At 47.6% G+C, this 25120-nt stretch overlaps 4 protein-coding genes and 1 long non-coding RNA gene across 13 annotated transcripts; 4 read left to right on the top strand and 1 right to left on the bottom strand.

Annotated features, from left to right (window-relative positions):
- The first annotated feature begins 435 nt into the window (after window positions 1–435).
- On the top strand, window positions 436–5426 carry LOC148386420 (RING finger protein 145-like). Of its 2 annotated transcripts, none has more exons than XM_088398208.1 (12): window positions 436–670; window positions 1670–1912; window positions 2006–2114; window positions 2182–2273; window positions 2376–2611; window positions 2704–2879; window positions 2947–3087; window positions 3172–3354; window positions 3438–3585; window positions 3738–3860; window positions 3928–4161; window positions 4279–5426. In XM_088398208.1, exons 2-12 carry the CDS (start codon window positions 1729–1731, stop codon window positions 4654–4656), a joined length of 2004 nt encoding a protein of 667 aa, XP_088254334.1. In that variant the 5' UTR covers window positions 436–670; window positions 1670–1728; the 3' UTR covers window positions 4657–5426. The 2 variants fall into 2 exon arrangements, with proteins under 2 accessions (XP_088254334.1, XP_088254335.1); XM_088398209.1 differs by lacking the exon at window positions 436–670 and adding an exon at window positions 1144–1329.
- A 701-nt stretch (window positions 5427–6127) lies between these two features.
- Window positions 6128–13817, top strand: LOC148386421 (transcription factor COE1-like). 2 transcript variants are annotated; one of them, XM_088398211.1, is made up of 17 exons: window positions 6128–6515; window positions 6670–6826; window positions 6965–7028; window positions 7198–7253; window positions 7367–7440; window positions 7671–7739; window positions 10600–10681; window positions 11192–11333; window positions 11501–11634; window positions 11705–11831; window positions 11900–11988; window positions 12374–12439; window positions 12524–12623; window positions 12745–12939; window positions 12999–13205; window positions 13284–13349; window positions 13512–13817. In XM_088398211.1, the coding sequence occupies exons 1-16, from the start codon at window positions 6373–6375 to the stop codon at window positions 13346–13348; spliced, it is 1770 nt and encodes a 589-aa protein (XP_088254337.1). In that variant the 5' UTR covers window positions 6128–6372; the 3' UTR covers window position 13349; window positions 13512–13817. The 2 variants fall into 2 exon arrangements, with proteins under 2 accessions (XP_088254337.1, XP_088254336.1); XM_088398210.1 differs by having other exon boundaries at window positions 6132–6515; window positions 12524–12680.
- Window positions 13818–15228: 1411 nt separating this feature from the next.
- LOC148386422 (lactoylglutathione lyase-like) lies at window positions 15229–16985 on the top strand. The gene is made up of 6 exons (XM_088398230.1): window positions 15229–15791; window positions 15888–15970; window positions 16045–16185; window positions 16354–16421; window positions 16499–16588; window positions 16674–16985. The coding sequence occupies exons 1-6, from the start codon at window positions 15723–15725 to the stop codon at window positions 16766–16768; spliced, it is 546 nt and encodes a 181-aa protein (XP_088254356.1). The 5' UTR covers window positions 15229–15722; the 3' UTR covers window positions 16769–16985.
- A 1231-nt stretch (window positions 16986–18216) lies between these two features.
- On the bottom strand, window positions 18217–25047 carry LOC148386423 (uncharacterized). Of its 3 annotated transcripts, none has more exons than XR_015863004.1 (6): window positions 24985–25047; window positions 24084–24169; window positions 20980–21109; window positions 20645–20730; window positions 20522–20544; window positions 18217–20153 (listed from the first exon to the last, which is right to left on the bottom strand). It is a non-coding gene; the product is annotated as an uncharacterized LOC148386423 (long non-coding RNA). The 3 variants fall into 3 exon arrangements; XR_015863002.1 differs by having other exon boundaries at window positions 20522–20547; XR_015863003.1 differs by having other exon boundaries at window positions 18217–20221; window positions 20522–20547.
- On the top strand, window positions 18884–21149 carry LOC148386424 (uncharacterized). Of its 5 annotated transcripts, none has more exons than XM_088398226.1 (15): window positions 18884–19027; window positions 19084–19199; window positions 19266–19291; window positions 19361–19401; window positions 19470–19518; window positions 19610–19667; window positions 19749–19804; window positions 19868–19924; window positions 19991–20064; window positions 20134–20213; window positions 20288–20365; window positions 20453–20550; window positions 20625–20759; window positions 20826–20903; window positions 20986–21149. In XM_088398226.1, exons 2-7 carry the CDS (start codon window positions 19123–19125, stop codon window positions 19789–19791), a joined length of 294 nt encoding a protein of 97 aa, XP_088254352.1. In that variant the 5' UTR covers window positions 18884–19027; window positions 19084–19122; the 3' UTR covers window positions 19792–19804; window positions 19868–19924; window positions 19991–20064; window positions 20134–20213; window positions 20288–20365; window positions 20453–20550; window positions 20625–20759; window positions 20826–20903; window positions 20986–21149. The 5 variants fall into 5 exon arrangements, with proteins under 5 accessions (XP_088254352.1, XP_088254353.1, XP_088254351.1 ...); XM_088398227.1 differs by having other exon boundaries at window positions 20288–20345; XM_088398225.1 differs by having other exon boundaries at window positions 20288–20550.
- Window positions 25048–25120: the final 73 nt, after the last annotated feature.

Here is a 25120-nt window from a genome sequence, read left to right on the forward strand (position 1 = left end):
TGACATCAAATCCCTTCCGGATGTTCAAATTTCCGCTTGTCTGTTTGAATATATTTCAGTACTATGCTTGTGGCAGTGGCATCTATTGTAAAATTTACTGTTAAAACATAATTTAGCGAGCTAAATCAATATTCATACCAATTTTTTGTGGCACTCTATCTACCACTTTTGCATGTGAAACATTCTGCCATTCCCATGGAGTCACTTGTATTTGGCCGAAGTATTATGTGAAATATTCTCTGGTCAAATTCAATTACAATTGCTCATACCCAACACGCCCGTACCGGGCTTTTCATTTATCATTCCTACTGGTTTTGAATTTTTTTTTATGCGGTGATGTTTTTTCGCGTGAGTCTCAAATGGGTTCCACAGTCGAGATTTGGCGAGCCTAATGGGGAAGGAAAAAAGTCATTGCAGGACCCTTGCAGCGACTGCGCATGCGCGGAGTGCGCTAAAGGCTCGCGTTTGAGCCGCTGGGCTACTTGCTAGCTGGCTATCTGCCTGCCGCCTACGTACTAGAATGGCGTGTGGGCGAGATGCTGGAGACGCGTGGCTTGGCCGCCTCCTGTGAGCTCGATGCGGCTCGGTTAGGTCTTGGCCCGGCTAAAATGTTCCGTGCCCTCGGCGGGGATCCAACGTGCACTCAAAACGCCGACGGCGGCCATCGCGCGTAAGTTGGACCTTCTCCGCCATTTTGAACAGGTCAAGCGACATGCCAGCCGGCCAAGCTGAAACAAGACAAGCGAGGCCCAAGTTATGTTGCCGAAATAAATGTGCCGCTAAAGCTGCTAGGCCTTTATGAGCCTCTGGATACTTGTTTTATATTCACGACTTTCTTGAAGTAGCGGTGTGACTTGTTTGTGTGACGTCACACTTTGATGCGCTAGCTAGTTTGCGGCTAGGCTATTCTAGCTGTTAGCTGGACTTGCCTGCTCACGGCTGCTCGCTAAAGTAGTCAGTGTTGGTGTATAATCGTAATTAAATTACACGAGAGACTTGTTGTAAAATGGCGTTTCAGCGAGTCAAACGAATTATTTGGTTTATTCAATGAATGCCAATGTAGCGTCGGAGACAGACAGACAGACAGACGGAGAGGTTACTCGAGTTCATATCGGCATCGGCGCTGGTCACTGTTCATCCGCCGTGAAAGTGTCACAGCCCGTTTACTTAAACTATTTGTGTCCAAGTACTCGGATTAAGTGATCAAAATATAGCGGACGACCGCGGTGATGTTACGCAAGCAGCATCGGCACTTGACTATTAGGTAACACCACATCATCATCAGCATTTTGTCGCTGGGATGGCAACAGTCATTCAGGCCTGCTACACGTAAGGAGTTTTAGCGCAATATTTTAATCCTTGATTTGTTCTTGTCTGTTCTTTAACATAAACAAAATCTGTAACGATCATATATTGACAGTAAATGTTTTTGTTCGGATCAAGTTTTTTTCACACATGACGATTAAAAAAAATATATACAGTTTGGTTCGTATTGTGTGTGTGGTGTGCTCCAATAATGTCAACACAGAGCACCCTTCACATTCAGATTCTGTTGCACTGCCAATTTTTAGGCAGAAGTTTTGCATGATCTTGCCAAAGCCACAACAAACGCTCATAGTTATGCTCGACAAGTGATCCTGAAGGTAACGCAAGCTTTGTTATACCGCAGCGCCACCTGCCAGATCGTCCCATCCTAGTGGTGCGCCGCGCCCACCATCGGGGGCGGCCATGGCTGTGAAGGAGCGCGTGGAGGCGGTCCTGAATGTGGGCCTGCGGGTGCCTAGCATCATGCTGCTGGATGTGCTGTACCGCTGGGATGTGAGCTCATTCTTCCAGAAGATCCAGCGCTCCAGCCTGTCCAACAACCCCCTCTTCCAGTACAAGTACCTGGCACTCTACCTGCACTACGTGGGTCAGTACCACGCACATTCAAGTATTTTCATTTTTTTGTCCCCTATCACACACACACGTATGCATCTGATGTGTGTGCATGTGTGTGTTACAGGTTACATCCTGAGCCTGGTGCTGCTCACGCTGCCTCGTCAGCACCTGGTCAAGCTTTACCTCTACGTGCTCACGGCTCTGCTGCTCTTTGCTGGCCACCAGGTGTCCAGGTACGTGCACACACCGGGAACAGACATGAGACGGGACTGGAACGCATCTACTTTGTGTTGTGGTCAGGGATTACGTGCGCAGCGAGCTGGAGTCGGGCCACGAGGGCGCCGTGTACCTGGAACCGCTCTCCATGAACCGATTCACCACGGCACTCGTGGGTGAGAGCGAGCAATACATGTCCGGGTGTTTTTTTTTTTTTATCTGCTTAAAAATAGGCCGCGGAATGAATAACAGTTATGTGCGGCGCCTGCTGTTCTCAGGTCAGCTGGTGGTGTGCACGCTGTGCTCGTGCGTGATGCAGACCAAACGCATCTGGCTGTTTTCCGCCCACCTGCTTCCCTTGGTGGCCCGGCTGTGCCTGGTGCCCATGGAGACCATCGTGTTCATCAACAAGTTCTCCATGATCTTCACGGGTCTGGAGGTCATCTACTTCCTGGCGTCCAACCTGCTGGTGCCATACAACCTGGCCAAAACGGCCTACCGCGAGCTGGCTCAGGCAAGTCAGCGACCTGTGTCCAGCGGCCACGCCGTACCCTAATGGGTGTGAGCCACGATTGGGCTGAGTTTGTTTTGGGCTTGGGTGTCCAGGTGGTGGAGGTGTACGGTCTTCTGGCTCTGGGCATGTCCTTGTGGAACCAATTGGTCCTGCCCGTGCTCTTCATGAGCTTCTGGCTGCTGCTCTTCGCCTTGCAGATCTACTCCTACTTCAGCACCCGGGACCAGCCCACTTCCAGGGAGAGGCTGCTCTTCCTCTTTCTCACCAGGTGCGTACCACGGCGGGATGAGCTGCGGCCGAAGCATGTGTGTGACCTGTGTGTGACCCCTGTGCAGCGTGGCTGAGTGCTGCAGTACGCCCTACTCGCTACTGGGCCTGGTCTTCACAGTCTCCTTCATCGCGCTGGGTGTCCTCACGCTCTGCAAGTTTTACCTGCAGGGCTACCGGGCCTTCATCAACGATAACACCATGCACAGGTGGGACACTTCACCTTTCACACATCAGTTGTATACACTTTTCAGTCCCACTCACACCCCCAGACTGTTTGTGCACATGCACAGGGGCATGACGGAGGGCATCACTCTGCTGATCCTGGCCGTCCAGACGGGCCTGATTGAGCTGCAGGTGATCCACCGGGCCTTTCTGCTGTCCATCATCCTGTTCATCGTGGTGGCCTCCATCCTGCAGTCCATGCTGGAGATCGCCGACCCCATTGTTCTGGCGTTGGGAGCCTCCAGGGACAGGTACGGGGTCCCCGCGCCGCCTGCACACTTGGTTGCCCGTCGTTCTGCGCTTCAGCCGCCGTCCTTGTCGCACTTCCCGCCAGGAGTTTGTGGAAGCACTTCCGAGCCGTGTCGCTGTGCCTCTTCCTGCTGGTCTTCCCGGCCTACATGGCTTACATGATCTGTCAGTTCTTCCACATGGACTTCTGGCTCCTCATCATCATCTCGTCCTCCATCCTCACGTCACTGCAGGTTGGCGAGGCAGGCGTGTGTGTGTGTGTGTGTGTGTGTGAGAGTGAGTGACATGAAGTGTGTGTTTGTTTTGGATCGTTGTATATTCTCGATTGTGGGAGTGTGGGCTCTGAATGTCGAACCGGTGTCACTGAGTCTGCGTATGCTTTCAGGTGCTGGGCACTCTGCTTATCTACGTGCTTTTCATGGTGGAGGAGTTCCGCAAGGCTCCGGTGGAGAACATGGACGAGGTCATCTACTACGTCAACGGGACATACAGGCTGCTGGAGTTTTTGGTACGCACGCGCATGCACACACAAACGAACGCACGTATGGCGTATCACAGCAATGCGTGTCCATCAGGTGGCGGTGTGCGTGGTGTGCTACGGCGTGTCGGAGACTGTGTTTGGCGAGTGGAGCGTGATGGGCGGCACCATCATCCTGGTGCACTCCTACTATAACGTGTGGCTGCGGGCGCAGCTGGGCTGGCAGAGCTTCTTGCTGCGCCGCGACGCCGTCAACAAGATCAAGAGCCTCCCCACCGCCAGCCCGGCGCAACTGCAACGACACAACGACATCTGTGCCATCTGCTACCAGGTCACACCCCCCCGCCTTGTCTTCACGTTTGTGTTGCCACCACCCACCCGTTGGCGATCGGTGCGGTCCATTGTGTAACGTCTGGTTGTGGCTGTGTGTGTGGACTTATTCCTTCAGGACCTGAGCAGTGCCGTCATCACGCCCTGCAGCCATTTCTTCCATGCGGGCTGTCTGAAGAAGTGGCTGTACGTGCAAGAGACGTGTCCTCTCTGTCACGCGCAACTCAAGAGCCAAGCGGCAGCTGACGCACCACCGGCCAGTCACGTGCGCGCGAGACAGGAAGAAGTCGGCGAGGAGAAGGCGGAGGATGAAGGAGCTCCGCCGTCTCAGTCTTGTGCATCCTCTGACACGCCGCCTTCGGCTTCCTGTTTGGAAGGAGGTGCCAAACCGGTGGGCGGAGCCTCAGCCAAACCCAGCAACCTATCGCATGATCCTGAGTCGGCGCCTCACACAAAGACGTCGAATGACATAACAGGTGAAGTCGTTGCCATTTGAACATGCGTGTTCCCAGCACTCAAAGCATCCGCCTGGTCTGTTCGCCATAACTTTTGATGTAGTGGACTGAGATAGTTCGTGAAGTCCTCTATTGGAAATCCCGTCACTGTGATCGGGGAGTCGGGAATGAGCAGGTGATTGCACACGCGGCCACCGCATCGGCAATCTTTTGCCCGTTTCCCGACTAGGCCAATGGCGAGCATGAGATTTTGATGATGTTGACAACGATGACGCATGCTTGAGCGTAAACGCCTGCACGGTGACCAAAACATCTTAAGCATCTTACTTCCCTGATGTTCTCAAAACCGCCAACGCCGTTTTGTTCTTGGCGTGGACACGGCGACAGTTTGCACTGATGTCATTCCTACAACTGTGACTTTACCTTTGCCCCCCTCCTCCTCAACCCGGCACGTATGACGCGTCCCCCCCCTCCCCCAGCTGGTTTGATCACTCCTCTGTTAGGAGTGGGAGCAGCAGGACGCAGACGCCGCCCGTTACCTTCACACAGTGTTAGCGGGGTTCAGAATGAATACATGCTCCATGAGCTATGTATGATGAACACCTGCAAGTCTTTTTTTTTTCTTTTCTTTTTTATTTCACGAAATGAAATGTAAACTTTGCTTTGCGCTCGAATTTGTGAAGGACTCAAATGAGGATGACGTCAGAGCTGACTGCCAGTATGCACTTGTGATTTTTACAATGAGAAGGTGCGCCAAAAGTAAAAGGTCAACTGTCGATGTAAATAAATGATGAATGCTAATTCAAACTCATTCATGCTCATTGTGAAATGCTCTCAAGTCCAAGCTTGAGGCGATTGGCGTCACGTGATCACCTGCCTACAGAATCAGATGACTTCATTTCCCACCATTCTGTGGCGTTCTGGTGTGTGACGTCAACGAGGTGCAACTTGACAGGTCGGCCACACGGTGGGGCTGCAGGCTCAGTTTCAGGTGAGTTTCCAAGTGACTCCTTCGAAAGACGACTGGAACGTTCCCAATTTTTTTTTTTTTTATATACATTAGTCACACTGTCCAAGAGTTTTTAATGTAACAATGCTACATGCAGTTTGCAGGACATTAATTGAATCCTTTCTAGCTTTCCAGCATATTTGTATCGTATCCTCCCTAATAAAAGGGTCATGTGTGCGTGCGTGTTGTCAATGCACAAGATGGGACTAACATGGGAGCAGATGTCATCTTTGGCTCTTGGCATATGGGTGAGGTCTCCAGGGAACCTGGAGTTTCGAGTCGACAAAATGCAACTCTGACCCCAGCGGGGCTAATGGCCAGGTAACCCCTAAAATAAAATTCTGATTGGTACTAATTAAAACGTGTCAAGGTATTTGATGTATTTAAGAGAGGTGAGTTCTATGCGCGTTTGGTCGGGCCCTGCAAATAGTAATAGAATGAATCTATGGTTTGTGTTGAAGAGGCGTGGCCACGACTGCTGCCTCCCCCCCCCCCCCCCCCCCTCCCATTAGCGGCACCTCCCATCTAACTCCTCATCACCATCCTCGCAAGAGAAGTTCAAGGGGAACCTTGAGGAACGGAAGATCCCCCCCGTGATGAAGAGGTCACGGTGATTACTTTGAGGCCACGCGTTTCGCTACGTCAAGCAGGAAGAGGCTCCGCCCTCCTTGGTTGGGAGCCATTAGCGCGACCAAGTGGCGGTTCGGGTCCGAGCCGGTCGGCGAGCGCAGCTGTCTGAGGTGCGCGCATGTTCGGCAGCAGCCTGAAGGAGGAGCCTCCGCTGGGCAATATGGTCCAAGTGGCGGGCATGAACGCAGCCCGGGGGTGGATGCTGGGGTGTCCGCAGGGGGGCAGCGGCGGCCTGCTGGACGCTAACACCGCCGCGCAGAGGTCAGGATCTACTATTTAGATGAGCGACACTAAGTTTGCGTCCAGGAGAAAAAAAAACAATGACGCACAACTCTGCACGCAGTCATGTTTCATGTTTTGTGTTGAATGTTTCCACGTGCAATTTGGACGGGCTGGTCCGGGCGTCCGTATGCAGCGGTGTTGCAGTGGGTCGGGCGCACTTCGAGAAGCAGCCGCCCTCCAACCTGCGCAAGTCCAACTTCTTTCACTTCGTCGTGGCGCTTTATGACCGCCAAGGGCAACCCGTGGAAGTGGAGAGGACCAACTTCATCGACTTCATCGAGAAAGACAAGGTACGCCTCATCACACTTTTTTTTTCTTTGGATCTGTCAATAGTTTGTGCTGAAATGCACCACCACCACACACACACACACACACACACACACACACCCTAAAAACATATTGCTGTCGTTGTGTGTGTGCACGTGCAGGAAAGTGTGGGCGAGAAGACCAACAATGGCATACACTACAGGCTGCAGCTGCTCTACACCAGTGGTCAGTTGCTCGCTTTTATATACAGTGTGTGTGTGTGTGTGTGTGTGTGTGTGTGTGTGTGTCTTTTTGCACGTAATATGAAATGTTTATCGCAGCTATACGTAGACGTCCGTGCAAAAACGAGTCTTGTGTAAATGATGCGAAAAAACTTTGTGTTGCTCCTGTGCAGGTATCAGAACGGAGCAAGACTTTTATGTCCGACTCATTGACTCCGCCAGCAAACAGGTGAGATCTTCTGCTTGTTCGATATATGGACGTGTTTTGTTTTTAATTATTCACGATAATATAGCTTAAAGATATAATACCAGTTGAGTTGAGGTGCTTGTGGTTCTTCCCAGCCCATCGTCTACGAGGGCCAAGACAAGAACCCCGAGATGTGTCGGGTATTGCTCACGCACGAAATCATGTGCAGGTCAGAATCACTCGTCACAGTAGTTCGAGAGCCCTTCAAACATCTCCTACTTTCACATCCACTCCATCTGTGTGTGTGTGAGGTGTGATAAAAGTCTGACGGAAAAGTGCGCTGACAGTGTCAAGCGAAACATCTCCACCACAACTCTATTTCTGTCTGCGCCAGCCAACACTCGCTCCGGCGCCTTCCTTTCATGTGCGCTCGCTAACAGCTGTTTTGTCTCTTTTCAGTCGCTGCTGCGACAAGAAGAGCTGCGGCAATCGCAACGAGACGCCCTCAGACCCCGTCATCATCGACAGGTACGCTAGCGTGTGCGCATGCGTGTGTGTCACCTTTGCCTGTGCGCACACACAAGCTCTGACATCTGCGTTGGTTTCTCGAAAATGATTCTTACATGTGATGTCACCATCAATACATGCATACATGCACACACGGCAAAAACACACATGTACTGCACACACATCTGTCACAACACCCCCCCACTTATCCCAGTAAAATGGGTCACCAGTAAGAAAAACAGTGCTTGAAGTTTAAAAAAAAAATAGCAGTGTGTATGTGAGCGAGTGTGTAGCAGAGAGCATGATGGGAGATGTCAGGGTAGGTGGCAAAGATGGAATGTCAAGGTTACCGTGGATACCGTGGGAGACTTCCTGTCACTGGCCATTCACAGATTCGCATTGCAACACACACACTCATCTCTTTTACCCACATGTAAACACACCAGCCAGACACACACACACATAGAGTGCATGAGGCTCTTTAGCAGTCAAGCAGGCGTGTGATAGGATATGTTGCATCTCGTTGACCTTTGATTAACCCCGAGCGAGACGGATTAACTGGGCCACACACGTGCATGTGAAAGTGAAACTTTCCATTCATGGCAAAAGTTTGAAAAAGACACACGGAAGAAATGTGTGTGTTCGAGGCAATCGTGCAGTAAGTCACGTGATTGGCTATGTTGAGGAACTTAGTCAACACACCGCTAAAGCATGCTGAGGTCATCAATGATGTCACTCTGTATGTGCGTGACCTGTGCATTTGTCACTGTTGGTGTGTAACGTATCTTGCGAGGGTTAGTTGGTTGGGGTTAAGAGGGGTCGCGACCTAAGGAAAAGACGACAGGAAATTCGGAAGGGAAGATGAGCACACATGCGGCGCCGCAGCGCTCGCTTCTCACGCGCTAAAAGCAGGATGACGGCGAGGAAGATGAAGATGAGGAAGAAGACGAAGGCAAGGAGGAGGAAGTTGAGGGGGAGGACAGAGAGCAAGATGAGGATTTGAAGTCAGCGTATGGAAAGGTGTGCACGGAGGACGAGAAGATTTGCTTTGTTTCCCAGGATAAAACCACCATGGGGGCGGGGGGGGTCTGTCAATCAAAGAGCTCCATTAGGGAAGGGGGGGGCGAGGGAGCTGTCAATCATTTGGCGGAGGAGTTAGAGGAGGAGGGACTCTATTAAATGATCTCTTCATCTTTTCCGCCTTTGTCTTCCACACACCTCCATGGTGAAGATTGTGAAGCTGCATTTTAATGGATGATTATGTTTTATCCCACACACACACAGACAGAGCGTGTGTGTGTGTACGTGTGTGTGAGACAGGATGGTGGCTTGACATGTGCTCTCATTTAGCGACCTTGCAAAGGTCAAGCCACCTCAATAGAAAGCGCCCTGTCAGCAGACTTTAATCCAGGCACGCTTGCAGAGAAGCTTGGAGGAGCGGAAGTGAACTGGTCACAATTACCGCGACTGGCGACCAATCCAGGAGACCAATCAGAGGGCTTCCCAATTTAGGAAGCACCTGCCAACAACTCTGCTTGCTGGGTGTTTTAGTTTGGGGTAGCGTGGTTATTCTTAGCTCAGCGACAGCCTAGTGAGTCTTTTGGGAATACAACGGGCATGCACGCATTGAGTGAAAGCTGATGGAATTCCCCAGGAAGTTCCCCTCCCACACCCCTTCCCTCCCTCCCTCCCTCCCTCACTCTATTGCCGTCATGAGACTCTTAACGTTCTGCAAAAATAAAAATCTCCAAGAAGATCTGTGCTTGCTTGCTAATGTCACGTTACAGTAGACACTTGGACATCCGTTTCTGCATCCGTGTGTGTGCTGCTTTAAGAGAAGCAAAGGTCAAAGGCCGTGTTATCACTGGAACATGATCGAATGTTGGGGGGGTTGTCAGTGTGGCTGAGCGCTGCTCCCCCCCACACGGTCATTGAAGCTTTTATAATTGCCTGCTTTAATTGGAGGCTTCTTAACGATTGCACACTCATGCAAGCCATTTATGCGCTGTGTGTGCGCACCCCATAGTTGAGGTCAGATAGGGTCAATTGTGTGGGGCGGGGGGGGGGGTTGAAATGAAGCCGATGAGAGGATGAAAGATAAAAAAAATTGTGTGCCTGTGTGTTGGGGTTATGCTAAATGCAAGATCACATTTTGGTGGCCGTGATGTGTTTACAAATTATGGTTAGAGTAAGGATGGAGTCGATGAATGGCATTCCCACTTTTTTTTTTTTTTTTTAACTGATCTAGCAAAGAGAGCATTTTGTTGTCTTGCAAGACGCTGCAAACTTCCCCATTTCGCTGATTGCACTTAGAATACGTGTGTGCAAGGAGGACCGGACAGGGGGAGGTCGCAGGAGGTCAGTGTGGCTGTCCTACGCTGTGATAGGCTGTCACCCGGGTAGCAGAGGTCATCGTAATTAGCCAGGCCGAATGGCGGCGCTTCGTGTTCCAGGCCGGCCCGAGCTCGTTAACGCGGGCTTTGACGCGGCCGCCTGCCACGCCGGCCGACTTACCTCCGCTTTGTTCTCACTCCGAGCATTTGAACCTCCGCGAGGAAATCGCGTGATGATGTCTCTAAAAAACGCTTGCCAAGTAACACGAGGAAGCCGTGAGATGTGACAAGACGCAAATAAGCCTTCGCAGATCAGCTCCCCGTGAACAAAAAGGAGCAACTTGACGCCGCCCGAGGATGCAAGTGTTTTCCTACCACCACGTATCGCATTTGAACATGATCAAGTTAACCAGCTTCCCACGTGAAGGTGCACCGTTTGATTTGGCAAAAGGAAACAAATGCTTTCGTTCCCGTTTCGGTTTCTCATCCTGCCGAATACTTGACGAGAAGCCCTTTGTTGTGTTTTGTCATCTTGTGTGTCTGGATAGGTTCTTCCTCAAGTTTTTCCTCAAGTGCAACCAGAACTGCTTGAAAAACGCCGGGAACCCGCGAGACATGAGGAGGTTCCAGGTACGGGCGCTCTTGCGTGTGTGTGTGCTACAAAAGTATCTTTTCCACACACACACTGACAGGAAGTGAGAATAAGGATGATGTCCCCCCCCATTCACGCTTTTCTTTAACGAAGCTGTTGCACGGCGTCAGAGAGAGAGAGAGAGAGAGAGAGAGAGAGAGAGAGAGAGAGAGAGAGAGGGTGTCTGACAGCAGCAGCGTGTGAGCGCAACGGTGTGTGTGTGCCTAATTGTGAAGCTATTGTAGTGAAACCAGCGGAGACAGCTCTGTTTCTCTGGGAGATCATTAAGGGCCGGACCCTTCACCGCCGCGGCGCCGCACCACCGCAAAACACGTATGTGGGTGTCAGATTCGGCGCAAGCAGTCGCTTCGGGCGCCTCTTCTACTTTGCTTCTCACGAGTCGTGAGGTGGAAGAAGAAAGAAACACCCAAAAGTTCCCCAGTCTGAAAAAAAGAACAATTTACTGAGTCTTCTTCTTCTACCCAAATTCCTCAATTGCTCTTTGCCAGGTGGTGGTGTCCACAACAGTGAGCGTGGATAGTCATGTGCTTTCCGTGTCCGACAACATGTTTGTCCACAATAACTCCAAACATGGCCGCCAGGCCCGGAGGCTCCAGCCGGCCGCCGCCACGCCGTCGTACCTCCTCCATGGTAACGCATGACACTACGCTACACAACACAAGTGTGTGTGTGGGTGTGTATCATGGGCAGCAGATGGTTGATGGGTTAATCCTATCAGGTGATTCCTGTCCCTCCATCTGGCTCATCACACACACACACACACACAATGTATGTAACGCTGTGTGTGTGCTGAGTAGGGGCCTCACCGTGCATCCGCGCCATCAGCCCCGGAGAGGGTTGGACCAGCGGGGGTGCTACGGTCATCGTCATCGGGGAAAACTTCTTTGACGGCCTGCAGGTCATCTTCGGATCGGCGACGGTGTGGAGTGAGGTAAGGAAGCGGCGCTCATCATCAGTGGAGGAAATGTAAATTCCATTCATTCGTTTTCCTCCTCTTGCAGCTGATCACTCCGCACGCCATCCGCGTGCAGACGCCGTCTCGGCACATCCCCGGCGTGGTGGAGGTCACGCTGGCCTACAAGTCCAAACAGTTCTGCAAGGCCATGCCGGGACGCTTCATCTACACGGGTATAAAAAAAAAGACCCATCATCTCTTTGAGTCTTATTTAATTGTCTTTTAATGTGTGCCCTCGAAGCTCTCAACGAGCCCACCATCGATTATGGCTTCCAAAGACTACAGAAGGTCATCCCTCGCCACCCCGGAGACACTGACAACCTGCCAAAGGTGCACGCGGGGCAGCGGGCCGTATGAGAGGATTAACAACAAACAGATGATTGAGGAATTGCTCAATGAATATTTTGATCCGCATATGTTTTAAGCGTGTATCCACACACTCATTTAGACATTGCACACACAAAAACACACATGCCCTTCCCCTAATGTGACTTGACTCCCAGTGATGATGTCATGTTGGATGTTGAGGTCATGGCTTAGTTTAAAGACAAAGTGATCAAATGAGCTCATCTGTTTGCGTGTGTGGAATGACATCATGATAATGGGATGGAGACATGTCCGACATGTTCTGCAGAACTGCCCCCCCTCCAAAAAAAAGGGTGCGACGAACGAAAAAGCAATTAAAATCTTTTTTTAAACTCTTTATTCCCCCCAGGAGGTAATCCTGAAGCGAGCGGCCGACCTGCTGGAGGCGCTCTACGCCCTGCCGCACACCGACCAGGTCAGCTCACGTCTAGCTAGTTGGGCCACACCTGAGTGACGTGTAGAGTGATCATGTGACATGTCATGTGACACATTTGTGCAGGAAGCGTCGGCGAAGCGAGCGGCGAACATTGCGGAAGCTCTGTACAGCGTTCCGCGAGGCCACGCCCAGCTATCTGGCTCCGCCCACCCCGACGCAACAGGTGTGAGCTCATTCACCGGGCAGCGGTGCGTCAACGAGCCCTCGCAGACCGATCGGGGTGCGTGGATCTCCAAATCCCACCCGCCACCGGTCCTTTCCCCCTAATCCTAAACCACCCTCAGGTTTCGTCCGGCCCGGCGGCGGTAATGGACTATCACCTCACGCGTACGCATCTGCCAGCTCCACGCCGCTGCATGCCGGCTACTCGCACGCACGCACGCCATCGCCGCACGCGTATATCAGCAACGCTGCTGTTAGCAACCTGGGAGCATCGCCCACCTTCATCAACGCATCGACCGCCAACTCGCCTTACGCCGGTGAGTCCACGCATCTCCTCGACGTTTTCCACCAATGCTAATAGCGTGCGTGCGTGCAGTGGTCCCTTCCAGCCCCACGATGGCGTCGTTAACGTCTTTGCCCGCCAACTGTTCGGCGTCGTCAGCAGCGGTGGGCGTGTTCTCATTCTCGCCTGCCACGTTGGTGTCGGCCGCCGTCAAGCAGAAGTCAGCCTTCGCGCCGGTAGTCAGACCTCAGTCGTCGTCGCCGCCGCCACCATCTTGTAGCAACGCCAGCGGCCTCCAAGGTGATGCAATGACACTAACCGACCACCAGGATGTCGTTTTTCTGCATGTCTGCATGTATTCCCTGTGTTTTTGCACAGATGGGAACTTTGCGGAGCCGGTGAAGTTCTCATCGGGCGCGCTACAAGGGCTGGCGTTCAGTTAAAGTAGGTCCCGCCTTTTCTCTTGACCCCATTTCCTGTTTTCATCTACGTCCTCAGCAATCTTCCAGGAAATCATTTGTGTCCCAATTTTGGAAAAGCTGTTGCTTTTTCTTCTTTTTCTAAAAGTGCTTTTTGTCTTCCTCTTGCTTGCGGCGGCCGTCCCAGGAAGCCCCGCCTCCCCAGTGTCAAGCTGATGTACGTTTGAGTCACCTTTTGTCTTCCTTTGCACTCTCCATTTTGGTGCCTCGGTGATGCTGTGCCATCTTTAGCAACAGCAGCCTCGTACACGCACTTCGATTTGACACCATGATTTGTGCATGAAAGGGAAGTTTTGCTTCTTGGTGTTTATTCTCTTGCTTTGTTGTGGGTGGAGGACAACAAAAAACACTTTTCTATTCTTTTTTTCACTTTGGAGTGTAAATGAAGCAAACTTTTGTGGTATCGAATTAAACTTTCCCGTCTGCGATTTTGGCACTGCGTTATTTAATTGATTGTTTTTTTTTCTTTTCTACTTCTGTCTCTTTTCAGCTTAATCACAAATTTGCATGACTCTCCTCAGCGGACACTTCATTAGGTACACTGTGGCATCCGATGGAGAAATTGCGCCGTTTTGAAACTAACAGCGTCTACTTGACAGCGTCGGAGATGTGCGCGTGAGCGAAGTCATCCATTAGCTAATGGATGTCTTTCCTCGATTCTTTTATCGTCTCATCCCCCATCAGTTTGCCGCTGTCGTGCCTTACGCAAAATCTCTTACAAGAATGTATGCAAATGCTCAAACGAGTCAGCCAAATGAAAATTGTTGCTTTTTACACGCTCACGTTGCTTTTAGCGCACTTGAGTGGACGGAAGAGCAATAATATGAGATGATTGGCGTCGATTTGGACTCATCAAAGAGGAACTATTTCCATGTGAGACTCCGTTAGCTGCCGGCATTCCTTTTTGGAAGACAATGCACGCGGCGTGCTTGACTTCAAACTGATCAAATCCATCAGTGATGACACTCCAAAGCTACGCACGCACTCACCGAATAGTCACTTAAGAGCAGTGTCGGAAATCGATGTGGGAACGCTAGCTCACAACAATTAGCATTCTCTCGCTCTTGAGCGTTTCTCTTCCTCCTCCTCCTCCTCCTCCTCCTCCTCCTCCTCCTCCCATTATGATGAGGGTTAGGGTTTCAACCAAACACACGCACCTACACGTAGACTCTACTTGTGCTTTTCTGGTTGACACCTAATGAGGTGGGACACACACACACACACACGTGGGAATAACAATGAGGACAAATGAAAGTGCGAAAACTTCCCTGAGTGTCTCTTTTAATTTGAATCTGATTTAATGAGAGCAAATCCAACATCATAGGTGTGCGTAGAGGAGTGAGAGGGGAGTGGTGGGGGGTGCGTCGACAGATGCTGTGAGCGAACAAGAACAACTCACAAACATCACACACTAGCAGGATGGAAATAGAAACATGGGTGGGAGGGGGGGTGCATTTGTGTGAGTGCATGAGTGTTTGTGACTGAGTTTGTGTGTCAGGGCTGTTCAGAATTCATCATCACGATTTACAAAATTTTACCGGTCAGTCTTGTCAGTGACGGCAACATGATGTTAGTTGCTTGACGGATCATGAGTGTGTGTATGTGTGTGTGTGTGTGTGCCTGCTTGGGTGCCGTGTGCAGTAAGAGAAGTGAAAGTGTCCCAAACAGACTTCAACTGTTTTCTTTTTATAAACTGCAGCTGGTGTTTGTGCGTTGCTACTTTTAGATTCATCGTTGAAAAATATAGTTTGATTTCGTTTTTAGGGTGGCTTTTTTCGCTCTGTAATTCATTGTAGTATAGAGTGATCAACGAATTAATTTGATAAAAATTTCCTACAGTTTTGTCATCCTTCCAAACAGTCGCATGGCGTTGCGAGAAGTCATTGGAATAGAAATTAAATTATTGAATTTTCTGTTGATGTCACTCAGGGGGAACATGTGAGCTGTGGCCAACAGCAGCACATGCAATACATGAGTCTACTCAGTTTGACTTCTTAATACATATTCCCACATGAAAGGGAATTAAATAAGTGTACTGTAAAAGCCATTTAAAAATGATTGCTTCCGCTACCCGCAACATAGACGACACATGTTGACACACGCAGCCACATTCCTGTACGGGCGCGCCTACACAACACCTTTGGGCGCGCTTGTTACACTGAGCCTCGCACACGCCGCTCGTCGTCCTGGGAAAGACGTGCCGGCTGACGCCGAGGCTCCGAAGTCAACTTCGAAAAAGGCCTCGTACTTTGCCGAGGTTCCCGCAAGCGGAAATCCGAGCTGGATGATCAGCTGCGGGTTAAGCGGCTGCTTCTGTGCCTGACGGAGTCTTCGCGCCATGAACAGAGGAGGTTTGTCGGAGGAAGCGGTGGCGGATGCCTGTAAGGACGGAGACCCCGCCACCAAGGTCACGTATCGTCCGGGATATTTCTAGGCTTGCCAGGTACGAGGCTTATGCTAATGAGGAAATGACGTCATGGGAATGTGTCTTTGCCGGCTTTAGGACTACATGATGCAGCAGACCATGCTGAGGGTCAAAGATCCAGCTCGCTCCCTTGACTTCTACACACGAATCCTCGGAATGACGTTAGTGCCGACCGGCCACCGGAGGCCTCGCAACTCCCACGCCACCTTACAAAGTGTGTGTGTTTGTCTGTCAGATTGCTGCAGAAGATCGACTTCCCGTCGGTACACTTCAGCCTTTATTTCCTAGGCTTCGAGAACAAGGCAGATATTCCTACTGATATCCGGGAGAGGACGGCTTGGACGTTTTCCCGCCGAGCTACCTTGGAGCTTACCCAGTGTGTAAACACTTCATATTGGAGATTTATGATGTCACCATTTTTTTTTAACGTGCATGCACACAGGAAGGTTAGCAGATAATAAAAATTAAATTTACCTAGACATAGTTATCCATGGAATATAACGTCAAGTATGTTATTGTTTATTTGTGTGCACGCATGTACCAGTAACTGGGGTTCAGAGTCGGACGCCAGCTTGACTTACCACAATGGAAACAGCGACCCCATCGGCTTTGGTGAGAAGTGCAGCCCCTCTTTCAAATATTCATATTTTCAGTTGAATTTGACATTTTAATTTTTTTCTTTTTTTAAGGTCACATTGGCATCGCTGTACCAGACGTTGGCATCGCTTGTCACTTGTTTCAATCTCTGGGCGTCACCTTCATCAAGAAGCCACACTCAGGTAAATCAGGCAATGTAAACATGATTGTTTTGGATTTTTGAAACAGAAGTTTGTGAGCTTGACAACAGTTGTGATTCATTGGCAGGCAAGAGGAAAGGGTTGGCCTTCATTCAAGATCCCGACGGCTACTGGATCGAGATCTTCACTCCGGACAAGATGGCGGCCTTGATGGCGCCTTGATGCTGATCCTCGGGCGTGTGCGCACAAATGCATTACTATGTAAAAATAGTGTACCTAATGAAGCGTCCAAAAAGCACGTCACAAACAGAACAGCCAATCAGGAGGTGGGGGTGAGGGGGTCGTTTTTTCAGTTTCAGTTAAGTTTTGACTATGATTTTTCCCTAATGAAACACACACAAACACACAAATAAATAAAACTTAAATTAAACAAATTAAATTTTTATTCAGTGTTATTAGGTACACCTGAAAATGGTGGTGTACCTAATCAAGTGTCCATAAGTGACGTCACAAAGAAACCAGCCAATCAGGAGGTGGGGGTGAGGGCGGGTGTGGCACTTTTCACTTTCAGTTAAGTTTTGACCATGATTTTTCCCTAATGAACTGACCTGTTATTAGGTACACCTGAAAATGGCGGTGTACCTAATGGAGTGTCCGAGTGACATCACAGATCAATCAGCCAATCAGGAAGTGGGGGTGAGGGCGGGTGTGGCACTTTTCACTTTCAGTTATGCTTTGACCATGATTTTTCCCTAATGAAGTGGCCTGTTATTAGGTACACCTGAAAATGGCGGTGTACCTAATGGAGTGTCCGAGTGACATCACAGATCAAACAGCCAATCAGCAAGTGGGGGTGAGGGCGGGTGTGGCACTTTTCATTGTCAGTTAAGCTTTGACCATGATTTTTCCCTAATGAAGTGGCCTGTTATTAGGTACACTGTACCTGGGTCTGGGTGACCTGACGTCCTCTTTTCCCGGACATGTCCTACCCCCCAAATTATGTCCGGGGGGAATTTCAAAAATTGCCCAGGATTTTATTCGACTGCCTCACATGTACAGTACATTGTCAATAGAATTGCCACTCCGTTCTATTTCACTGTATACTACCAGGTTTCTCTGTAATCGTTCGCAAATAAGTCACGCCCTTCTCCTCAAATCTAGCCACCAATAATAGTCACAAAGTCCAGGACGGACATGAGCGGTCTCAGTTGAGCACTTGATACCAAGCACTTTCCCCGATTGCATTTGTTTATTTCTTCATTGAAGGGCTACATGGAAATACAATTCACTCATATACCTTTACGTGCTTTGAATGACCACCCAAAAGAAATTCGAAATTTCTGTGCCACTGTGGACGAATGGAATAATATTGGTCCGTTGTACAGGAGAGGCGGGTTCGAGTCCCGCTTGGTGTAACATTTGGAAATCATACGGAATAATGTGCAAGACTCGACAGAATACAAGGCAAAGAGTTCTGCTCTGTAATATATTTATTTATATGTGTATATACTTACACAAAGTCATGTGTGAGATTCGAACTCGGTTCTCCAGAACGCAAGGCAAAAGCTTTAACCACAAGACCACCATTGGATCTTAGAATGTTCCAGCAATTTTCAGAATTTGTAGATCAGTCAACCTGTTCACGTTAAATACATAAATATTTTTCGAAATTTTCATGGTAATGTGGCCGAATGGTATAACACTTGGGCTGGTACTCGGTCGACCAGGGTTCGAGACCAGCTCTGTCCAACATTTTCAAATTAAAGAAAGCGATGGCCAAGATTCGAACCCAGATCGCCGGAACTAAAGGCAGGTGCTTGAACCACCAGACCAACTGTGCATCTTACAATGACATGGCAGTTGTTCTGTATTTGTAGATCAGTAGTGCCATAGACGTTAAATACATAATAAAAATTCGAAAATTTCATGGCAATGTGGCCGAATGGTATAACACTTGGCTTGGTACTCAGTCGACCAGGGTTCGAGACCAGCTCTGTCCACCAGCTATTCATTAAACAGAGTGTTGACCAAGATTCGAACCCGAGTCTCCTGAACTCAAGGCAAAAGCTTTATCCATTCGGCCACCTCAGACACAATTATGTTCCATCGCTTCTGTGTACTTAGGTGTTACCTTGGACTTTTCACGTCAATGTTTGGGTACTTAAACTATCAATACGACCAAATCAGTCGGCATTCCCAAGCAAGCTCTGGTTGAATGGTTAACGCCAGTGCCTCCGAACCCCAAGAACGATGGTTCGAGACCCGGTCCTACCTCTGTGTTATACTTTGTCATTTTCCCCTTGCTTCCGCAGACGGCTACTATTTTTTTTTTTCCTTTTGCTTGTTAATGACGTCATCACAAAATTACTATATAAGACGTCACAAACGCGACAATCGTTCTCTTGCTCACTTCTGACAGCGTCACGCCGTGCTGCTCCACCGGCTGCGCAGCACGCTTGTACACAACATGCTGTTTCAAAGGTAAGTCTTCACTATTCCTTAGCCTTTTAAAACTAACTGCTTTTGCTCTTTTTCAGCGTCAACTTGCACTTTGGACGTGCTTACACCTTGCTACCATGCAAGCTAAAAAGCGAGCGTTGGCAGAAAACTTCTCCGACCTTAAATTGCATCCAACGCAGTTTTGCTGCCCAAGGTACGACAAAACGTTTGCAGAAATTCACAATAGAATCTAATCAAATGGTCTAATATCTGTCTACAGGTGCGACTCTTCAAAACGAGCCCCAAGTAACATACTTTCTGTTCGAATAATGTGGATTTAATCAACTGCATCTAATTGTCCATTTCTGTCCACAGGTCTGCATCTGCAAAAGAAGACCCAGATTGACTGCAAAAAGGCAAAAACCACGTTTTTATTTGAAGGACAATTGACTAAAGTATTTTAATTTTTTTTTTTTGTCTGCAGGTTTCAAAATGGCCGGCTTGCAGTCCTGAGAGCCCCGACTTCATGAGACGTTTGCAAGTCTACTCTTACTATCAAACCAGCTCGTATGATTGAGAATTTAACACTATGTATGTTAAATTTAACGTTACCTTGTCTTTCAGGCCAACAAACTGCGGTTGGAGAGAAGTCCAGAGCTTCCCCTGCCTGCATTCTTCATCGGTGAAACACGTGCTCACTTTCATACATGAATTGTTTGAATTTATTTCAGGGTGTGCATTCTCTTCCCGTTTTGTCCACCAGGTGGAGCCAAAGGACCTGGTACCTGCCTGCTGCATGGATTTAAGTCAAAGCGCCAGGTTTGAACCTATTGCAATGACAAATTTGACAAATCAAAGTGCTTGACCAGTTTCTTGTTTCAGGTGGTGCTGGTCCAGCCAGTCAGGAAACAAGGAGTCATGATCTTCCAGTCCTGGCAGGTGACTAAACTTTGCAAATGTGGCATGGTAAGAACACTAACCTGCTTTTTCTTTGTCTTAATGCAGTGCAGCTTCCAGTAAGAGTGCGGCAAAGACCCTCCACCTGCTGGACCAAGAAATTCTCCAAAACCATGCCAAAGGTTTCAAGGCTGTTTCCACTTTCAGTGTTGCAAATCAACTTGCTTGATTGTTTCCGCATTTGTGTGCAGGTGTCAGTTCAGGAGAGGATCTGCAACATTTCAAGAGCTTGGCCTGATGTTTCTCATCCAATAAATGTCTTCAGCAGAAGGTTCCTGTCTACAGTTAAAAAATAAAAATGGTAACGCTAAATTGAGTCAGTGTCAATGTTCCTTTTCTTTACAGGCAGAAGTGGCAAAACCTGGTCCAGAAAGTGAAAAACCTGCCAGTTTGCGTCCATTCTGTGAGCTCATTAACCTGCCAGTTGAGTAGAAGCACCTGTGGCTCAAGCCAAACTGTAGCAGGCGTGTCACTTTCTGGACTTGGATTTTCCCCCTGTGGTTGTTGCAGTTGAAACGAGACATTCCTGGTATGCTACTTGTTAAAAGCTGCAAGTCGACATCTTTTTGGCGGGGGTACCTTCTTGCTGCCTGGAGAGCCCTCTGCTGGTAAGAGAAGGAAAGTACATTTCATTTCAGCCACCATGTTCCAAAATTGGAATGATTGTTCTTTTTGTGTCCAGGGTGGTGCACTATCAAGTACCTGCTTGCAGCGGTGGCAAAGGATCAGAGCACAGCAGCATGCTGGCAACACATTAGTTTTTGTTGCGTCCTTGCCTCCAAGCCAACCTGAGAAGTGGACAATATTTGCACTTAAGGTAATATGCTCATCACTGCACAGTCCCCATGAGAACTTTATTCCTATATTTATTTTTTTCTGACAGGTCGCAAGGAACAAGAGCAGCTTCCTGGTCATGCAGCTCTCAATACTTGATTCCATGAACAACAAATCTTTCCCACTGGTAAGTTTCATGCTAAACTTTTTCCTGCACTAAACGTTGACTTTACTTTAGGCTTACAGATTTCTTTTTGTCTTACCTCCAGGCGCAGATTCCTCGTCCCACTGGCCGACCACTTCACCACTTGTCCCACTGGCCGACCACTTCACCACTTGGCACCGAGCAGACGACCATCCAACTTCTAACTGTTTTGTGATTGAATGTTTACTCTGCAAAAGAAATAAAGTTTGATTACAAAGAACACTTGAACTCTTAACTCTTTATTCTCAACTTTAAAAATATCTTATTTTAAAAAACCCCAAAAACCTAAATTTTTTTAAAATTTTTTTTTTCCAGATTTTTTTTTTTCCTGGAATTTTTTTCAGAATTTTTTCCCCCATATTTTTTTGAAATGAGGCGGGACAAAGCTGGAATACTGCTTCATGATTGGTTGAGGGCTCAGAAAGTGGGTGGAGCAATGAGAATGAAGGTCAGAGATTGGTTGAAAAGTGGGCGTGGTTATGCAAATGAGGGGCCATGTGATTGGTGGAATCTAAATTGGGCGCGGTCTCATTAATTTGAAGCAATCTGATTGGTCAGAATGGCAAATACAGCTTTCTGATTGGCTGTTGGAAAAGTGGGCGTGGTTATGCAAATTTATGCAAATTTGTGCTGCGCTCTGATTGGTCAGACTAAACTTGGGTGGAGGTAGGAGGCGGGGAAAGTGACACTTAGGTTTTTTAAGGCCGTTTTCAGTCTTGAGGTGAGCGTTGTCCTTGTGTCACTGCCATGGACATGGGTTTTTGACTGTTACTCTCCATCTCACATGACTCAAAGTGACAGGAGTCCCGTGAAATGGAGAGTAACAGTCAAAAACCCATGTCCATGGCAGTGACGGAAGGACAACACTCACCTCAAGAATGAAGACTGCCTTTGAAAAGTGCCACTGCAGCAACCACCAAGTATGTACATTTTCTAATGAGTGAAGCAAATTTGCTCATAAAAACACTAAGACTTGCACACTTCACTGGTTTCTTTTATATCAAACAAATTGTTTTAGGTTCATTACCTGACATGGCGGAAGAAACCGCCAAAACATGTCAGGTAATGAACCTAAAACAATTTGTTTGATATAAAAGAAACCAGTGAAGTGATTAAAAATAGGAAAAACAAGATGAACTTAGTACAATTACGAAGACTTGCATTCCAATTGATTAATTTATATGACAGAAAAGCAGTTTGAAAACATTTGAGCAGTCAATGTTTGTGTGAGACTAATATAGTTGCACTCAAACATTGGCATTGACAAGACTTGCATGGAAGCAGCTTAAGTGTTTGATGAGCTCAGGTGAGATGTCACTTACGTCTGATGACACGAGTGCCACTAGGGGGAAGGTGAGCACATGCAATCAGCTGACATCTCTCACTGGGACAAAAACTAAGTGCCAGCTACTGCATACCATCATCACACACTTTTGGATGTGTTTTTCATTGACACTGATGCAAACCAAGTTAGTTGAATACAAATCAAATGTATATTTCTGACTAACCTTGTTTGCATCAATTTCATTAAAAACACATCTAGAGGTGTTTGATGTTTAACTTGTGCAGTAGCACAGTGGCACTTAGTTTTTGGCCCAGTGAGCAATGACAGACGTTCTCATGTGCTCACCTTCCCCCTGGTGGCCATTAGAAGTGAAATGCAATGAGCACCTCAACCAAGGTTTCAAAGTCTAAGACTCAGCATCTCAACCAAGGATTCAGAGTCAAAGACTTATGGGCCAAATGTTCTTTTTGTTAAACAATTTCCTTGACAGCTTTAATGACACACTCTCTTATTTTTAACACTTTATTTAACATCGAATATCACAAACTATGAAAGGACCGAAACAGCAAGAGAATACTCAACTATAGAGCATTGGCGCCCTCTGCGGGAAACAGGTTGTACTACACCCACCCCACACAATGCTATGTCTTGACCACAACTTCTGAAACTAATGGCCCATCTGCTGTTACCCACTACCTAATTCACGTGGAAACCGTCAAATAACTCAATGCACGGATTAAATTATCTTTACAAAATAACACATATAGAGGTTTTTGATGTTTAACTTGTGCAGTAGCTGGCACTTAGTTTTTGGCCCAGTGAGGGATGTCAGACGTTTGCATGTGCTCACCTTCCCCCTGGTGGCAGACATTAGAAGTGACATGCAATGAGCACCTCAACCAAGGTTTCAAAGTATAAGACTCAGCATCTCAACCAAGGATTCAAAGTCAAAGACTCAGTTTATGGGCCAAATGTTCTTTTAGTTAAACAATTTTATTGACAGCTTTAATGATACACTCTCTTATTTTTAACACTTTATTTAACATCGAATATCACCAACTATGAAAGGACCGAAACAGCAAGAGAATACTCAACTATAGAGCATTGGCGCCCTCTGCGGGAAACAGGTTGTACTACACCCACCCCACACAATGCTATGTCTTGACCACAACTTCTGAAACTAATGGCCCATCTGCTGTTACCCACTACCTAATTCACGTGGAAACCGTCAAATAACTCAATGCACGGATTAAATTATCTTTACAAAATAACACATATAGAGGTTTTTGATGTTTAACTTGTGCAGTAGCTGGCACTTAGTTTTTGGCCCAGTGAGGGATGTCAGACGTTTGCATGTGCTCACCTTCCCCCTGGTGGCAGACATTAGAAGTGACATGCAATGAGCACCTCAACCAAGGTTTCAAAGTCTAAGACTCAGCATCTCAACCAGGGATTCAAAGTCAAAGACTCAGTTTATGGGCCAAATGTTCTTTTAGTTAAACAATTTTATTGACAGCTTTAATGATACACTCTCTTATTTTTAACACTTTATTTAACATCGAATATCACCAACTATGAAAGGACCGAAACAGCAAGAGAATACGCAACTATAGAGCATTGGCGCCCTCTGCGGGAAACAGGTTGTACTGCACTCACCCCACACAATGCTATGTCTTGACCACAACTTCTGAAACTAATGGCCCATCTGCTGTTACCCACTACCTAATTCACGTGGAAACTGTCAAATAACTCAAAGCACGGATTAAATTAGCTTTACAAAATAATATTACATCTCATTAGACTTGTTGATGATTTTCTCTAGTCACCGAAGTCATACTACTCCATATAAAAAAAGAAGGAAACACAGCATGCAGTACCTTTCGAAAATATGTTGGCATCTAGATGTTCTGATAGACGACCAGCCACCGACGTGGAGCCTCAACTCTTGTAGTTTGGACATCAGCTTTTGCGTGGAAAACATACAAAACAACATGGAGGTCAAACGCTTTTTCCTAATTAACGTTTGATCGACAGCTGAGTGGGAGTTGTGGGCGGGCTCGCGAGCAAGCCACCTTTGTTGATATTGTTCTATGGTAGCTAGCTAGCTAGCTAGCGAGCTACAAACAAACTCGAGGAGCTCGTGTCGTAATGATGCTCCAGCATATTGAATGAATGAATGAATCTTTAGTTCGAACATGATTTAAAGAATAAAAAACAATAAAAAACAGACAACAAAAACAAACAATCTACATCACTGTTCGAAAAGGAGTAGGAAGTAGCCTAATCTTATCATGTCCTACCCTTATCCATCACTTAGTTCCAAGTGAGTACATTAAAGTACAAAAAAAAGAAAAAAAAAACCCCAACAAAAACAGTTTATAATCCAGAAGATTAAGAGTTGTCACCTTCATTTTCCTCTTTTTGGTAATTAGCAAATATCATTCAGAAGATTAACAGTAGTTACCTTAATTTTCCTCTTTTTGGTAATTAGCAAATATCATTCCTTTATACATTTTTAAAAAAAAATAAAACTATATTTCTGCTTTCCTTCATTTTATCTTCCAGCCCATTCCACAGTTACTAAATAGGATGATATGCACCTGCTCCTGAGATTGGTGCGAGCATAACCCTTATCAAAGTTAGCTTTTCCTCTCAAATTATATCCCTTAGCTTTTTCAATAAATAAATTTTGAATGTTCCCTGGGAGTTTTTGCTTGTTTTTTGAGTATTTACATGTAAACGGAAAATAGAGAGCTTAAAATTGTTTGCAATACTCACGGTTCGTAGTCACCGGTCGTGCTAGCTGCACGGTGAACTGGCGTGCCTACGGTAGCCGAGAAAGGTCAATACTGAAAAATAGATACTCGTGGATTAAAATGACCTTGTTGTAGTTCAAAAGGCCTTGGGATAACCG

This window comes from Syngnathus floridae, chromosome 15 (genome assembly GCF_059516105.1).
Source record: "Syngnathus floridae isolate MCC-2025c chromosome 15, RoL_Sflo_1.0, whole genome shotgun sequence".
NCBI classification, from domain to species: domain Eukaryota; kingdom Metazoa; phylum Chordata; class Actinopteri; order Syngnathiformes; family Syngnathidae; genus Syngnathus; species Syngnathus floridae.